The 19,209-nt window shown below is 43.5% G+C and overlaps 1 protein-coding gene across 1 annotated transcript in view; it reads right to left on the bottom strand.

Annotated features, from left to right (window-relative positions):
- Positions 1-18,653, bottom strand: part of asic1b (acid-sensing (proton-gated) ion channel 1b) — a gene marked incomplete at its 5' end in the record, with an annotated part of 273,931 nt that extends 255,278 nt beyond the window's left edge. The window contains 2 exons of the mRNA XM_083771995.1: positions 17,247-17,711; positions 17,742-18,653. Of these exons, the coding sequence (XP_083628121.1) occupies positions 17,247-17,629 (383 nt within the window). The remainder of the gene's footprint in view (positions 1-17,246; positions 17,712-17,741) is intronic.
- Positions 18,654-19,209: the final 556 nt, after the last annotated feature.

Raw genomic sequence — 19,209 nt, 5'->3', positions numbered from 1 at the left:
TCCTAGAAGGGAGGAATTATTTAAATCTGAACCAACCTGGAGCCTGAGATTATTAGTTAAAAATTCAAACCCTGTGAATATAATTTTGGTTTCAATAAATGAGCTGATAAGTGACCTGATGCATCGTAGAAAGATCACACCTGTGTGCTGTGCAGGACACACACCAGACCTGAGAACTATTAGTGGGCAGTGGATTGGCCGTTGCGCGTAGAGCGCGACCCTCAATCACCCATTGGAATGCAAATGCATGCCTTTCAGCCTTTGTATACTACTCGTCTGGCAGGTAATAGGTATATGTCTCTATGAAAAACTTTAGTGCTTCCGATTGTACAGGGGAGGGGGGACGACGACGATACATCTTGCCTGCTGTTTCCCGATTTCCAAACAGCGGTGAAAAGTTGACTCTGTCCGCAGCAGCGGATCATCAAGGGATCAACAGCTTCAGCCTATTTTATCACGTTTGCGCTAATGAAACAAAACACTACAGTGATGATTCAGGATTATTATTTCAATGTCAAAACATTCAAGTATCAGAAGATGATGTTACCCAGGCAAAGTAACTTTTCCCCATATCCAAAGTCATTTCTGAAAAAGACATAAGCCCAATCTTTTTTTCAAATCATAAATCTTTTTAAATTGTCGATATAACGCCATTTAGGTCAATGATATACCATTATGTTGTGATACTGTGATAATAAAATATCAGCAGGTAGCCTATTTAAGGGCCAAACGACTTGAGATTTTTCCAAGTCGACTTGTCAGACAGCAAAGTCGAAGTTGTATCGATAAATCGTTTTATGCGGCGGGGGGGGGGGGGGGGGTCTTAACAGGGGCGGGTGGAGGTGCCGCGCGCTCAGATACGGAGCATGTCAAACAAAGCACTGCGCATTCAGTCAGTGGCCTCTCCAATATGACACAGTGCATTTATCATCTATATCAGAGGTTCCCAAACACCGGTGCCGGTCCGCGGGACACGTGCCACTGGTACGCGAGAGGGGAATTCCAAGTTTTTTTTTATAACTTTATTTATAAGATTTTCAATTTTGTAGACAAACAACCCCACATATACCCCACCCTCCCCGGTTCCATCACAAAACAAGACAACAACAGGGAATTCCAAGTTTTGCGTCGTTTAAAAATCCATTTGAAAACACTGAGAAAAGAGAGAGGACAAACACCAGACCTGATGGCCGTTGCGCGTATAGCGCGACGCTCAATCACCCATTGGAATGCAAATATATTTATATAATAGGCTTCGAGTCAGTGTTACTTCCATGTTGCGTAGTAGTGGCAGCAGCTGTAGGCTATTTTGTCACGATCGCGTTAATGAAACCAAACGCTACACGCTGTGCCGGTACAGGATTATTATTTCATGTGAATCATGTCAAAATGAAAAGATGATGTCATCCAGGTAAAGTAGTGGTATTGGCACACAGCGCAGCAGCAGCGCAGCACAGCGGCCCGAGAACACAATAAGAGATATAACATTATTATTCTCCTCCTCCTCCTCCTCCAACAACTCGATAACGTTCTCATGTTATTTTGTTACTTATTTTCTGAGCCATGCAAATAAACAACAACCAGCACTGACCGGAGACGGAGAGGTTCATGTGCGTAAAGCTTAACCAGAAACAGGACAGTCATTGCGTCAGCACGGATGTAGCCTCGGAAACCCAGACGTTATATTTCCAGCACGGAGGTGAGGGGGATATCGTTTGGGGGTAACGTTTGCGTGCTTCTATCTGTTACTTCTCTGACACAGCGCAGTTCAAACTCCAAATTCAGCCAGTCAATAGTGGGACACCGCGCGCTGAGAGCCACATACACAGCTGCATTTGGTTTTTAATTAAGGGCGCGTTCTGAATGCAATGCAACCTAATAGGCGAGTGCACTCCGGTGCATATATGCAAAGGGAAAGAATGACTTCTGTCCGTGACAATAATCAATGCTACAGTTTGAATTCTGTACACTACACACGCAGTGACGCATACATAGAGCAAAAAATATGATTAATATGAAATATGAAAAAAAAAAAAAAAAATCAACTTTCGACTTATCCGAATCCGAATCAACTCGTGATAATTTATCGATAAATCGATTTTTTGATGAATGCCCCTACGATGACGTGCAACGCCTGACCTCATCAAAACCTGTACACTCAAGACACGCTCCATATATGGCCAGTACAGAATTAATTCCATATTATGTTGATCTGACGCCCTCGCCCAGCACTCTGTCATCTGCCGTCACCCAGGGCGTCTTACTGGTCCAATTATTATCAAATGATCAAATAAATCTCTCCACCTCCATAAGCAACCGAAGCATGAGGTCCGATTCCATCTCAAAACGAGAACAGATGTAAATGCCTTCCGCATTACTGTAATTCCTCTTAACCTTAAATCTTTAATGTATACGACACCCCCATACTCTCCAACTCCCACCACCCGTCAGTCAGATCGCATAATACTGTACCACCGATGTTTAACGGCTACCACAACTCACGATATGAAAATAGCAACGATTGCCCAAGCTTATTCGATGTCCCCAGGGATCACATAAAACCTTGAACGTTTACTACTGCAATTTTCCCTGGGTCAAATATCGACCGGGCACATATTGACACATCGTAAACATTTATCTTTTGTCATTGATTGCATTAACAATAAAGTATAGTTGCGTTTTCAACTCTGGTCCCTGCCAGACACAAACAAATATCATAATACGATCCGACTGCTGTTACTGCGATGTTTGTTCATGGCCAGCAGAATGAAGGAAGGAAATGTCCACGGTGTGCCACGTACTATAATTATGCACTGTCATTTCAACTGAGGAATAATACAGCCTTTTACTCTCCCATTGGGATCATGATTCTGGAGGTAGGTATAGGTGGCAATCATTTTGCATGTAATGAAATAGTAACCTGGAAAACAAGGGAGGGCTGTACTGTACATCCCAGTGACACCAATTAGGCATTGGTTCAATTTGATAGGCAGTTAAAAATATGAAATTAATGAATTGAAGCATGAAAGAAAAAACTGCATTTATATTCAATATACAACCAATGTCTGGGACTTAAGTTCTTGAGTCTCTGGTATTTTAGTAGCCTGGGATACAGCCTCATTCACTACATTCTGTGGATTCTTTTGCATTATTCTTTTTTGGTCACTTCGCTACTCAAGTGAACCGGCGGGGACCTTCTGATTCCCAGATCTATTCAGTGATGTGGCTGCCCTGTTATACCTCATTATGGCAAAGGTATAAAGGCCTCCACTAAGCCATTTAGACCTGAGGACGCATCTGGGTCACCTCATAGCGTTTAACCACTTTAACCATTTAAAACTTTAGCTGAAAAAAGCAGATCTACAAGCTTGTAGATCTGCTTTTTTATTTTTATTGTGAAAACATGTGCAAATCCTTGAATATATATTCTTTCCCAGCGAACTAAAATCTTTGCTTCTGGTCCCTGGAACAACATATTTTGAGATGGGGGGGTTCTGCGGCCAAATACATATAATTCTGGGGGTCCTTGACATGAAATAGTGTGAGCACCACTGATAAAACATAGGTTTTTCAGAAAAAACGTCTGAGAATCTGTTCTCAGTCTTAATGGGTTAATATAATGGCTTCACATGGGCATTATAGGACCCCTGGTAACCATAGTGACCTCAGTTCATACTCTACCTAAGTGCCTTACCATTGACTATCCCTTCAAGGTCCTGTTAACGTTTGCCTCTGACTTAAAGAGATTATGCTAATAAGAAAAGACCGGGAAACAGTCTGGAATTTCCTCTCCTTGCAGATGCACGGCTGCTATCAGTAGTCGATAAGAACTAAAATAAGCTGTAACGTCACATCCTTCTACCCTAATGGACAGGGGGTACACAAGCACATGGCCGTGTATCCGTGCTCCTTTCACTCTGTTAGCACACATCTCTCCATGCACAAAGAAATCTGCATGACACCTGAATCCAGCTGCACTACATTGCATCCACGCAACTGCCATATTTACTGTACAAATATTGTTTTTGATCAAAACACGATCCATCTGCCCAGCTTGCTGTGATGTCAAAATCGTCATCACTTTCCAGTTCCCACATAACCTTCCCCAAAGACCTTCCCCATCCGCGGGTCCCTCCCCCTTTCACCCCTCGCATATTTCACTATTGATTATGGTTATTTCGGTGCTGCAGTGTGACTGTGACACACACAATGCAATCGTCCCACTCCACAAACAAGATGAAGAAACATACAACACGGACCCATGCTTGCCACCGCCAACAAGTACAAACGGGAATACTCAGACATCACCTCCAAAACCACACATCACTTTCAGACGATACACGTGACGTGCCGGCATGCAGGCATCAGTGGTTCACTCGCGCAACAGCAACTGGTAGCCTAATCCAAACATGTTGCATGCGGGTGCTTCTGTAAACTTCTCTCTGTGCGTGCTTCATCGTTTGCACGCCTGTGTGCGTGCGTGCGTGCGTGTGTGTCTCGCCCACCGGCCGTAAATGCGTGTGCGCGCCGGACCCGCACACACGCACGCACTATACAAGCGCATCATTATGTCGCCATTTACTACAGTACGCCGTTGCCACCGGCATTCACCGTTGGAAGGACATGTACAGACTACAGAGCAGCAGCTCTGCCGTGTGCATGCATACTATCCATGGGTCCGTCGTGCCGTGTCTCGCGCTCTTACTCCGAAGGACAGGGAGTCTGGGACATAGACAGGCCTATAGGTAGGTTATAGCTCTGCATCCTGATGTCCAAAACAATATTTCTAAGGTTGTTATATGTATCCTATGGACAATCACAATCAGTTGGGAATATTTAATTTAGATATGGTATATGCCACACTGACTATCACGAAAAGTCAAACATTGCACTTTATGTGAAAACTATTGCAGACCCCTGCAGTACAGTACAGTACAGTACAGTACAGTACAGTACAGTACAGTACAGTACAGTACAGTACAGTACAGTACAGTACAACACTACAGTATGGCATCGCGTGTCGAGTTCTAGTAAGATTAATATTACAGTAATGAATGCAACAGACTGGTGTGTTGGCCATTTTTACTCTTGAGAGAAATTAAAATGCTTTATATAGTTCATTAACCCACTTTGGACAGAGGTCGATTCAAAAAAAGGCTTCTAAATCATACTTTGGTTCTGAAAAACCTATGTTTCTATGTCAGCGGTGCTCAACCTTTTTCATGTCAAGGACCCCCAGAATTATCTCTATAGGGCCACGGACCCCATCTCAAGATATGTAGTTCCAGGGACCCCCCAGAAGCAAAGATTTTAGTTAAAAATGTTCGCTCTGAAATATTTGAAAAGTATTTGAAAAATCGTTAAAATGTTAACGATTTTTCAAAAATAGCATATCTACAAGCTCTCGGTGGCGCGCTATGAGCTCTAGCTGCCGCTGATTGGCCAGGCCGTTTGGTGGGCGGAGCATCAAGTCTGCCTGAGAGTTCCCAGATGGGAGCAGGAGGGGGGGAACCCAGTGTACTCTCTGCTGCCCCATCGGGCGTTGTCAGGTTACCAGGGACCCCCCCAGAAGCAAAGATTTTAGTTAAAAACGTTCGCTCTGAAAGAATATATTCAAAGATTTGCGCCACATTTTCACGATTTCTCAAAAATAGCAGACCTACAAGCACTCGGTGCCGCGCTGAGCTTGTACAGTAGATCTGCTATTTTTAAATAGCTAAAGCATAACAAAATGCTTACAACACCAAAAAGGGTTCCCGCCCAAAATGGGTTAAAATATTATGACGTTTGGCAGGCCACACGTTTACAGTTTACACAAAACCAATTTGCTGGGTCAAACTGAGGCTAAATCTAAATAAAAAATACTAAAACCCAGCTCAGTGCCCGAGCCGGTCTCTGTTGGGACTGCATCACCACCTTCTCATGTTGTGTTCTACTTGAAAGACATCTTGTTGTGGTTGATTCCTCAACGTAATTGAATTGTATCCCTATAGTCTCCGCCTTATAAGTAGCACATGGTTGCCAGGAGAGCACTTACTGTAAGCGCTGCACTCGCAAATTCCCCTAGTCAGGAGGCTTTTCTTTAAATGGATACAAACACAACAATATGGGTGGAATTTTAATATTGCCCCGCCACTACTATCCAAAGCAATCACTGCATGCTCATTATGTGTGGTGGTTGGGGGGGGGGGGGGTGAGACCAAATTGAATCATGGGCCACGAAGAGCACTTTAATTTCCAGATGGAGTCTAAAAGGAGTTAACCCATTTCGACCGAGACCGAAAAAGAAAGAAAAAGTCTTGTAAATCCTGAAGGTTTTCAGGGAAAAGAAACATGTTTCTATGTCAGTCGTCAACAATTTCATGTCAAGGACTCCCAAAAATGTATGTAATTGGCTGCGGACACCCATCTGAAAATATGTTGTTCCAGGAACCCCCCCCCCCCCCCTCCCCCCAGAAGATTTGAGTTAAATACTCGCTCTGAAAGAATATTATATTCAAGGATTTGCGCTATGAGCTTGTAGATCTGCTATTTTTCAATAGCTAAAGTATAACAAAATACTTAAAAACACCAAAAGGGCTTCCCGCCCAGAATGTGTTAAAGAGCAATCTGTTGCCACCACCTCACAAGAGAACAGAGTAAATAAAGACAACCCAGTGGGTTCTTCGACAATAGCCTTGTGGTCACTGAACCGAAAGACTTCATACACAAGTGCAGTATATTAGAATATAGATGCTCTATAACATTTCTTAAAGCTACTTGTCGGTTCTACAGTCCCTTGATTTGATACCCCAGGCCACGTGACAAAACAGGGATCACATTGTGCGTTATCCAGGGACATCGCTGACCATTTGGTTGCCCTACGCGCAATACGTTTGTGCTGCCCCCCCTCCCCCCCCCCCCCGACGAGTTTCCTTATGCAGATTGGCTACTTTTGCCATTTGATAACTTTGATTGGTCCTAATGTTGGTGCTAAATAACACACCATCAAACAAATGTCTTTTTTTTTGGCCACCACAATGCCTTTCCAATGGGAGTCACATGGTTTGACCAAACATTTGTGTTTGTTTGCTGATTGCTGGTGGTGTTCTGCCCCTCCCCCCCCCCCATCAAACAAAAATGTTTGGTCAAACCATGTGACTGCCATTGGAAAAGCATTGTGGTGGCCTAAAAAAACAAAAAAACAACCAAACATTTGCTTAATCGGTGTTTGATACGTGTGAATGAGGCCTTAAACTCACTGCTAGAATGGGTGGGGGGCTGCTTCAGCTCTGAGCAGATCCACATGGGCACGCATGAAACTCCAGGACAGACTTATTATTATGAGGATCAGCTTGGCGCATTTTGTTGCCCCCGCGGCGTGTTGCACTATGCACAGTACGTATGCCTAACAAGTCACGACTGGCGTTGGTGTTATCTCAGTTAATCACCAAATTACCACTAATTGTGTTTATACAATTGTGTGTGGGTTGGATTGTTTGCTCAATGTCCTTGGAAATTAGTAAATGCTGCCACTTCATTTCAGTTCTGCAAATTGCTGCTTAAAATGATGACTTGTTTGAAACTGTAACTTTAACAGGGAGACAAACTGAGAGAGACATTAATTGGGGACATTTACAGAAGTTCCATGCAAATGCATACAAATTAGACGCATAAATAGTATAAAAATACATGTATAAAAAGTAGTATTAGATATTAGTCATAGATCACTTCTTCACACATTAAAAGATAATTGTTCCCTGAATGTCCTTAATTAATTCCTTTGTGATGCACCTGGCTGTGACACAATTATGCAATTATATTGGTAAAGTGGTACAAATGACAACCACCGGCAGCGAAGATTGGCAACACAATTATGCGAACCCAGAAAATCTCTAATTAGCAATATGCAATGTCACAAACCAACCCCACAATAGGAGCAAAATATTGACGTAGCACATTACACCAAGTCAAGAATAGATGACTAGGCCCAGGCCGTAGCGTAACGGTCTGGGCACCGGACTGGTGATCCAGTCGCAGTGTGCCGCGGGTTCGACTCCCGGACCCGACACGGCCTTTACTGCATGTCATCCCCCCATCTCTCTCCCGTTTCCTGTCAGCCTACTGTCTGTCCCTTCAAAAATCAATAAAAGGCGTAAGCCGCAAAAAAATATCTTAAAAAAAAAAAAAAAAAGAATAGATGACTATACTGTACATCACCTAAATCCTATCTTGACCAATTTTGGGCAGGAACCCCTTTTGGTGTTAGCATTATGATATGCTTTAGCTATTGAAAAATAGCAGATCTACAAGCTCATAGCGCGCCACCGAGTGTCGCGCTACGAGCTTGTAGGTCTGCTATTTTTGAAAAATCAAAGAACGACTGACATAGAAACATAGCTTTTTCAGAAAAGTATCAGGATGTAGAAGACATTTTTAGAATCTGATCTCAGGTCAAATGCGTCTCCAGTTATATTTTCTTCAGCACGCATAAATCACACTACAAATGCAAATGAACAAAATGTATGCAAAATACAACATTGCAACAGGGGTAATGTGATCTCTTGTACCATCAACAGCGCTTCGTCTGTCTCCACCAGTCTGTATACATCATGTCATCTCACTTACAGTTGTCCTGCATGACATTATGTAGCATTCACACATACAGAATACAGTCTACTGATATTGTGAACGTATAGGGAATGCTTGCTACGGTAAAGAAACAACTTGGGATTATGAATTGTGTTATTGAAAAAATTGCCCCGCTGACTTCCATCAGCTGATTTAACATTTTGGCAAAAAAAAAAAATGCAATGTAATGCTGCCTACTTCAAAATGACCTTCATTTTGCTAATTGCCATATAACTGCGTTCACTGTGGAATTAAAAAAGAAAAACCATTACAATGTACTTGCAATGTTCTGCTCTACGGAGCACAGCTGTGGCTACAAAAGACACAAGAGAGAGAGAGCAATTGATTTTCTTTGTTATAAAAATGCGAGACTGGAGTGGAGTAGTGGAATAAATATGAATTGTTATAATTGCGAGTCTTACTTCTAGACTGAAATCAGCCTAGCATAGACAGACTGCCTTCCCTGAAGGAGTGAAGAGTGACGAGACTTTTTAATGTGGAAGGCCGAGGCCGAAACGTGTTCTCCATAAAATGTGGATTTGTATCGGAGCAGTCTTGCATAGGGATGGGTATCGTTAGGATTTTTTCGAGTCCGGTACCGATTCCGGTTCTGCTTATCGATTCCGGTTCTTAACGGTTCCCTATTTCGGTTCCAAAATGATATAAAAGAGGTCAAATGTTTAACAAAAAAGCTCAATGTCAATTTAAGACATGTAATGAATAAATAGTGTAACATCCTCTTCCACAGTAGACTACCACAGTACTGTGGTAAAGGCCTACAGTTAGGCTACTGACAAGTTCAGATGCAAATAATAACATAAAAATAAAATGTATGATAGGCTATTTCATATACCGGTAATATCACATCAGAACAGTGCAACACTACAGTGCTTCAACGGGAGGGAGGGGGAGAGAGAGAGAGAGAAAAAGAAAGACGTGTTAGAGAGAGAGCGTCTCTCTCTCTAACGCACGCGCGCGCGCGAGAGAGAGAGGGAGAGAGAGAGACGTGTTAGAGAGAACGTCTGAGAGTGCGCCAGGCTGCAAAACCCCCCATGCGCTCATCGATCTGCCGTTCGTTGCAAGGGCAGATCTGTGGGGGCTCTCTCCCGAAGTTAACTTTGTTGTTGTATTGTGTGCGAGCCGAGCACCGCGGCGACGGCATCTGGACAGTGGACGCTAACTGCTTTGATTGTCTACTATAGTGAAGCCATACTTTTGAGCGACAAGAGCGATTACCACGGTCCATTCTGTTGCTGGCTCTCCGAGTAGCATGATCTGATTATAATCAGCTGTTTTATGTGCGTGCGTGCGTGCAGGGTGTCACCCAGGAACCGATAGAGAGAACCGAAATTGAATTATTGTAATGGGTACCCGGTACTCGAGCATGTTCGGTTCGGTACCGGATTGGTCCCGAGTTTCGGGACCCACCCCTAGTCTTGCATGCTTTATTTTTGGATTATTATTCAAAGAAACTGCATAATAACAAGTCAATATCACTCAAGTGCTATAGAGCACCGAAGTCGGACGTCAATATCGTTAGAGGGCGCAAATCCACGGGTTCATGTACTTTTTATTTGCATTAAACAATGTCATCCCGGCCGTTTCACTCATATGGATATGAAGAATCAACTGACTGAGAGAAAACGCTATTGTTACTGCTACTGAATTAGTTAAATTTTCACTAGAAACCGTAACATACGAGACAAGACAAATTTTAGGAAGGGACTAGTGGACAAGAAATCCAGTAGAAGTCATTTTACACTTGCTGAAAATAGCCGATCTACGTGTCGCAGCACGACGCAGCACGACGTGGTGTGAGCTTGTAGATAGGCTATTTGTAAAGTGTAAAAACAGTCATTACAACGGCACCAAAATACATTTTAGTCGACTATATCAACTGTAGATTCAGTAGACTAAAATCTTATGATATTTAGTCGACTAAAACTAGACTAACACTAAATCATTCCAGGTGACTGTTATGTTATAATCATGAGTTGCCCATGTCTGTGTACTTGAACTTGAGATACAGTGTACTTGATATGTATTGTGTACTGCCTGAACTGTAGCATACTTTATAGTTAGGCTACGAGAGACATCTCAGCAGCAGCAAGGTCAGCCTTGCTGCAGTAGGCACGTTATTATGTCTCATATCTTCTGGTCACATCATTATGATCCAGCACTATATATGTTCCTGCTTGTGTAATAAACTTTGTGAACCTTTAGCGTGATACTGTCTCGTGTCGCGTTATTGTTCTCTTTTGTTGGTTTACTCACCGTTTTGTCATGGCTTTCCCCTAGCTCCAATTAACATCATTATCAACATTAGCTTCTGTTGCCACTCGGTTGTCACCGTTCTTCAGAGTATGGGTTTTTATGTGGGTTTTTATGGGTAAGTCTCGCATTGGCTTAGACGCAGCCTAGAGGCAGCCAGTCGTCTTTACGGTCGTCAGTAGTGATGAGTGCAAATGTAGTCCATGCGCTTTTCAAGCACCTGACAAAACAAATTGCAATTCAGATTTACTCGTTGACCGAAAGTGAAACGTTTCCTTTCCTAGGATGCACGCTTATTTCGAAGGCCGACCGTTCGGAAGTCAAGTGTTTACACTACTGGCGCTGGCTTGACAAACACAACACAAGTCAATGTTGTGGAAAATCACTGAGTTCAATAAAAACAAATTGCTTGGCTACATTAAGGACATTTTCAGACGACACCTAGTAATTCATTTTCAATGGCGGTATGTCTGTATATATCGCGATACCGTTGCCTTTTTGCAATACTGATCTGATACTGTACATACCTCGATAACAGTATATTGTGAAGCCTTAACCTGTAGCATGTTGCCCAGGTGTGAACAAATCCATGCTCAATATGGTCAACATTAACGCAGGAGGCCATTCTCCTACTTCGAGCTCAGCCAATTTCCTTCTCTGACATGGGTTATTATATCACACAAGAAGTTTCTACAGCAATACGCTGGCTCCACCGCCCCCGGCCAAAGTCACCTCCTGCATCACATCTCGCAGAGTGCGGCTGCAGGGAGGCAGGGAACACCTCCCTTGAGGCTCAGTTGGACAGAGAGGGTGAGAAATGCAGCGCGAGTGTTTATCGGTAGGACAACATGGTAGCTTCACAAACAGCGCTAATTACACGGGGATAAAAGCTTGTTCATCACACAGCTTACGAGCCACAAGTTAATTGCCTCTGCTTGTAGTCCCATCCCCCTTCTGTCTGAAGTCTGCGATCATCCCAAAGTCACTCTGGCATGGAAGCGACTTCTCCCAACCTTTCATTTGACGTTTTCTTAATCGATTTTTTGAGTGGTGCAACCACTCCCTTACGGAGCTATGTGTGTGTGTGGGTGGGTGGCTGGGTGGGTGGCTGTGTCTGAGCACGAAAACAGCATGGTTGTTTTTTACCACCTAACACGCAACACACACACACACACACACACACACACATTAACTGTATATATGGTGATTTCGGGTGTGCCAGTACAGTACAGTACAGTACAGTAACTCTGTAATTTCTCAACCGTTTCAGACACGGGGCGGCTCGCCGGAATTGGGCCGGCACCCTGGGTGGGTTCCTGTGGGTCTGGAAATCCCCCCCCCCCCCCTAATACTTTGGTAGACTCGATGCGTATGGGCGGAGAAATTGGGATTCTTGCATGTTTATTCAGTGATTTCACTCAAAAAACCTTAGGTTTCGTTTTTGGCTGGGACCTAAGCCTTTCATCCAATCAGGATAGAGAGCCAAAAACGAAACCTAAGGTTTTTTGACCCCCAGGGGTTAACTGGGGACAGGGAGGAACTCCTTATATGGTCAGCACACTCTATAGTAGAGAGGATTATCACAACAAAACAAAAAAATAAGTGATATTTGAATTAAGTGAAATCACTGAATATACCTTTAATTTGCTGCGGTTTGCCTTCACACTGTCATCCGCAGCAATTGGAAACACAGCAGGGGGACCTTTATCAATGTGTTCCATTCATAAACTAGCCTACACAGTGAAATCTATGGTGATAAAATTATACTCATAACGTGCATGTGTCGTGCCGTCTGGGACTGGACCCCCCCCCTCTCTCTCTCTCGGCTGAGCGCATTGAGAACAGACAGCAGCACAAAATGTTTACAAGTTTATCGAGATGAAAGTCCCTACTCCCCAGTCCCCACACAGTGACAGCACTCCATGTTTATGGCTCGCACAGACAGACAGACAGACAGACAGACAGACAGACAGAAAGAATATTCTGTAGGCTATAATACACTGCAGTGTTTTTATGCGTTTCCTTAAGCAATTGATTAATGTACTCGTCCTCATTTCGATCAGGGCTTCAGTCTCCTCATTCGACCAAGTCTATCCACGGTAACGGGACATCTTTGCGCTGCGTAAAATATGCCTTCTCCGTCTCCAACTGTGTTCAGCTCCTCACCCGCCACATTGTTTACATTTCCTTTATTTACTGCGGATTGCATTCACACCTGCACCGAATCGTAATCAAGTGCGATTGGAAGCGAAACCCCCGTTTTTTCTCTGAGTAGAATGCGGTTCTTTGATACGCATTAGGATTCGAATGAGCCTTCACACCTGCCAAACGAAGTGCACTTTCTGAAAATGCACAGCAGGATTCGTTTTAATTGCAGCAAAGCTCTCTGGTGTGAATGTGACCTAATTTGTTAGATTAGGTATATACTGATCTGGCAGGTTTTGTGCACTTTAATGGTGTGCCAGCATTACAGCCAACACCACCATATTCTCCATATGCAAACTGCGGCCATCTTACCATATAAGTTAATGGCAAGGTTCTACCTAGGTGCAACTTCCATTGGCAGCCCATTTATCCAAACAGAAAAGTCCTATCTGATTGTCTGAACGTCAAAGTCACCAACATTGCAGCTGTACGGAAAGCTTGAATTATTCTCTTTCTATCCTCAAATTGTTTGTTTCATAAAAATCCACTGTAGACATGTTATGAGTTACTTTGTGTCCTTGCAGGTGATTATTTTTCTAAGTGCTGGAGTTTGGAAGTGCTCGTTAGATATCACTCAACTGACCTGTGTACCACCTGTTTTGAATTAGCACATAATGCAAGAGGCAGCAGGACATTGCTTTACTGAAAACGAGTGATCCAAACTCAGATGGAAACATGGCTGCGGTCTGCAAATGGGAAACAAGTCCACAGAAAGACCTTTGCCAGCTTTGACAGAGTGAGGGCTTATTGGTGTGATGCACATGCCAATCCATGGAAGGCTCCAGAACATGCGCCCTCTTCCAGCACAGTGTTGATTTCGTCTAAGACGAGACATTTTCGTCGACTACCTTTTTCCACTAAATGGACCTTTTTCCACTAAATCTTTATGGAAACTACATGAAAGCTAAGCTATGATGACTAAAACTAAGACTAAGAGATCCAGTATAAGTCATGTCACACTTGCATGCTGAAAATAGCAGATCTATTTTCAGCATGTGGGCATCAAGGCCCGCCAAAATAAATTTTGTTCGACTAAATCAACTTTAGATTTAGTCGACTAAAATCGTATGACATTTAGTCGACTAAAACTAGACTAACACTAAAACATTTCAGGTGACTAAAATGAGACTAAAACTAAATGAAAACTATTCAAGAGACGACTAAAACTAAAACCTGCTGCCAAAAACACTGCTGTAGTGTTAGATGCATCTCCAGCAATCTGAATGCATATATGAAGAGGTCACAGAGGCCATATCATCCAATATGGAAACTGACTGCATTTGCAACACAGTCCAGTCCTATGTACTGTACACGGTGCACCACAGAAGGCTGTGCCTTAGGCAATAGAGACCTGAGGATCAATAATAAAGAATGTGATTCAAAATGGCATTTAGATGTGTTTATTATGCAGATTTTATTTTTGCCATAAGGACATCGCGCGTGCGTGCGTGCGTGTGTGTGTGTGGATCATTCGTGTGTCTTGGGTCTGTGAATAGCTGTGAATAATAAGTGGAGGAAATCATATAAGAGTACGTGGTTAGAATAATCTACTGTAGGACTCACATGCAGAGTCCTACAGAGTTGGCATGGCAATGGCGCTATAGGAGTTAAATACAACATGTACACTTCAGCACCATGGACAGATCTAAATAGAAATAAAGCAAGCAATTCCTCCTCCGATAGCATTAGCTTTGAGAGTTTGTTAACTCTAATGTTTTTCTGTTCTTTTTCTTATTTTTGTTCATGTACTGTTGCCCTGGTAGCATTTATAGTTTATTGGATATTAATATTTAAAATCTATTTTAGGTTTACTATTTTGTCAGTTGAGTTGACACCGCGACACTAGTGTCCGTGGAAATGAATGACTTGCCTACTAGTTTTGCTGTGAATGTCGAGTTCCTTACTGGTCACTTCTGCCTGCAATTAAAGCTGGCTGTTCTTTTGAAGCCGTGTCTAGCGTGTCATCTTTGAACCGAGTAACCACACAACTCCCCACAGTAACCACACAACTCCCCACAATATACAATTGACTTCTTGCATGTCAGAGAAGGGTGAATAAATCTGCAGTCGACAGCTACACAAGTCAAAGGTGGGGTGGTCATAGCAACCAGCAGTCCAATGGTCATAATAGCAAGGTGAACAATTAGCAAGTGCAATAGCTGCGAATCCCATTCTAAATTACACATCATTTATCTCCTCCTTGATGGCATATTGCATGTCTGTGTGTGTGTGTGTGTGTGTGTGTGTGTGTGTGTGGGGGGGGGGGGGGGGGGGTGGAGGGTCTGCTTCCTGTAATAATGATTGAGAAACTAGTCGTACGTCTTCAATTACCCAACAGGAGTGTTGGTGATGTGATGTGTAAAATGACAAGCAAGTTCTCTTTTCATCAACACATACTACTGTATCAATCCAGGTTCAGCCCTGCAGTTTAATAATGTCCTGTGTTTCACCCTGGAGAGTCAGGCACAAATAAGTCTGTAGAAAATGATTGATACGGTGACATTGTCCCAAGAAAATAAACTCTCTCATGCCTTACATTTTCATTTAACGTTTTCTCTATTTGCTACTTTCACAGATGACCAGGGGTAGAAGAACTACTCAGATGTTTTACTTTAGTTAAAAGTAGTAGTAAAAAAATACTTTGTTACAAAGTAAATCGCCTATACATTCAACATTTTACTTGAGTAAAAGTATAAAGGTGTGTTGCCATCAAAATACTTACAGTAAAATGGTAAATGGTGCATTTATATAGCGCCTTTATCCAAGGCGCTTTACATAGATTGTGCATTACATTCACCCATTCATACACCGATTGCGGCGGAAGCCATGCAAGGTACCAACCAGCACATCGGGAGCAATTGGGGGTTCAGTGTCTTGCCCAAGGACACTTCGACATCTCAATTTTATATAGACAAAGTATAACATCAGGCGTCACATCTAACTTTGATTCTGCCTATGACTGAGGGCGGATTCTGTCCATGCATTTCAATATTAATGGAGCGATTTGTTGCCATTTGCGGATTTCCGCAAAAACAACACTCATTGAACAAACATTGAAAAGCATTGGCAGGAATCCACCCTCATAGGCAGAATAAAGGTCCGGTGTGACCACACCCTTAGTGGTTGATCCTGCAAAGAAACTAAAACTGTCAAATCATTTGCAGTGGAGTAAAATGTACAATATTTGCCTCTGAGATGTAGTGGAGTAGTAGTATAAAGTATTGCATTTTTCTAATGTTCAAGTAAAGTAAAAGTACGTCAAAACTTTAAGCCTACTTAACAGTACAGTACTTGAGTAAATGTGCCTATAGTTACTTTCAACCACAGAGAACCTCTCTTTGACCCTCAATTATCTCTGGTCGAAGTCAGTGCAGGTTCATAAATTCATAGAGTGCCTAAAGAGGTTTTGCATGTAATAGCAGCATGGAATTTGTACCGCTGCCAAGTTGAACAGCGAAAGCCAGCCAGAGATGGGTGTTAAAACACCACATATATGATAGCATGATACATGATCGCCTTAAGCCCAGCATCAGTCGACATAATATCAAACCAGCCATACGATGACCCTGTCAGTGTCAATTGTATCGGATTATTTCATAGGCGTAAGTGTGCAGCAGCATTCACAGTTCACGCAACCTGTAGCATACTCTATTGCCTAACAATGTAAGCCCATAGTCAACTGTTGTTTAAGAGTCTATAGGGTGATGCTTTAATATTGAGACGTACCTCTTCTCGTTATCATCATGAGAACAACAACAATGATGGATTCAGGTGAGGCAACACATTGAAGAATTCATTGCAAACTTTTAAGTGACAGCCTGTGGTAACAGCAGCAACAAGTAAAGATGACACAGAGACAACAGAGATGCTCTCTCTCACACACACACACACACACACACACACACACACACACACACACACACACACACACACACACACACACACACACACACACACACTTAAAAGGACATGTGGTAACTGGTAACAGCAGCAAAAAGTACAGATGAGACACAGACAACAGAGACGCACACACACATTTAAGTGACATGTGGTAACAGCAGCAAAAAGTACAGATGAGACAGACCACAGAGATGCTCTTTCTCTCATACACACACACACACACACACACACACACACACACACACACAGAGTACACGCACCTGCCGTTTAGCAACGCGAGGAGCTCGCCGGCGTGGTACAGGTCGTTGCGCGTCACGCGGCTGAAGCGGAACGAGTTGAGGTTGCAGAAGGTGACGGCCGGGAACACCATGAGGTTGGCCGCCACCTCGTCCAGCTTGGTGACGTGCGGGTACTGGAAGTAGAGCTGCACGCGGTCCACGCACACCAGCACCAGCACGCCCAGGGAGCCCAGGAAGAACAGGATCCACAGCGTGCGCTTGATGCACATGCGCTCGTAGGTGAACATGTGCGAGATGCCGTGGAGCGTGGAGCGGCTGGCGAACACCTCGATGGGCGCCGGCCGCTTGTACGTATTATCCATGGTGTCCATGTCTTCTCCAGACTCCGCGGCTTTGGTGTCCATGGTTGGTTGGTGGTGGAGTTGAGAGGAGGACGATGAGGGGGAGAATAATCTCAAGACTTTTTCCTCCACACACAAGGTTTGGCTCCACACACACACACACACACACACACACACACACACACACACGCTCTCAGCTGGAAGGAGGTGACTGTAGTGCTGCGAGTTCACGCCCCTCTGTAGATACGCATGTGTTTGTAATGTTTTTCATTCAGTCAGTGAGATGAGATGTTGCGTCACTCACTCACTCACCACCATGCGATCAGCAGCACCGGCGAAATGTAAGCAAAGATCCATCAAACAAGCCAGAGCATTTCACACGAAGAGAGATTATTTCAACCTATTTGTTGTTTCGTTACCAATACCTGCATATTAAAACGGATCAAGCTAATAACGACATATCCTCCACTAGCGCGCACGGATAGAATCCAAGTATCCAACCCTGTATATTGGTCCACTCCTTACGCACTGCTGGAACGATATAGTATGAACTGAAGCTCAAGTTGATATTCCGTCTTCAAACTTGATATGTATCATAATCGATGGAACAGAAAGAATTCAATGGGAGCAACAATTTAAAAAAAATAATCCTGAAAACAAAAAGAATCACAGCAGCAAAACGTCGTAGACAGCTAGAGCTGTACGCCTTTCTCTGTATCGTCCCCCAGGCCGCTGTGTAACAAAAACACTTGTTTTCATATGGCCGTTGTTAAACAATTGCGATTTAAGCCAGTTGGTTATAACCAAACAAACAGCCGCATCATGGGCAGGGAGGGACTCAGGGAAGGTTTCTGTCAGATCCCGGCGGTGCGCGGCGACTGCATGCTTGTATCCCTGTCGAGCGGACGCCACCACCACAACAATGCAGTCATAATATTAACTCCGTTCTTTTTTTCCTCCTGCGGGGCCTTATCCTTTTAAAAGAACGTCTCCCGAATGAAGCGATGCGAGACCAGAGCAGAAGAAAAGGAAAAAAAACATAATCCCCAAATGAGCAGCAGAAGCTTCTCTCTCTCTCTCTCGGGGAATTCTCGGGAAACCCTCCGAGACACAGCCGTGTGGCTTACCCGGATCAATTAAATTCGCCCCTATCAGGAGAGAGCAAGGATTGGATGGACGGCACGTGTTTTACAATGGGGGGTGACGAGGGGGCTGCTGTTGTTGCAGACGCCTGCCTGCAAATCGCAGTCACTTCGTCACTTCTTGTCTGATTCTGATCATGTAACTCATACTCAGTTATGATGATGAACACATGGTTCAGCATTCTCGTGTAGAACACATGTGTGGGTTATTATAGGAGCACAAACAGGGCATGGAGAAATATGAGGGTTTGAGAGAGAGAGAGAGAGAGAGAGAGGTCAGACTTCAGAGCAGAGGTAGAACTGCTGACGTGAGCTGTAAGGTATGCATAGGTTAGGCGCCTGCATATCTCTCTCTCTCTCTCTCTCTCTCTCTCTCTCTCTCTCACACACACACACACACACACACACACACACACATCCAAGGGGCAGACCACCACTAATATGCCCATATAAATAACGACACAGACACACTCACAGTGACTCTCTCTCTCTCTCTCTCTC

Source organism: Protomyctophum parallelum, assembly GCF_964188405.1.
Source record: "Protomyctophum parallelum genome assembly, chromosome: 8".
NCBI classification, from domain to species: domain Eukaryota; kingdom Metazoa; phylum Chordata; class Actinopteri; order Myctophiformes; family Myctophidae; genus Protomyctophum; species Protomyctophum parallelum.
Note: the sequence above shows the minus strand (reverse complement) of the source record. Positions and strands in the feature narration are given on the sequence as shown.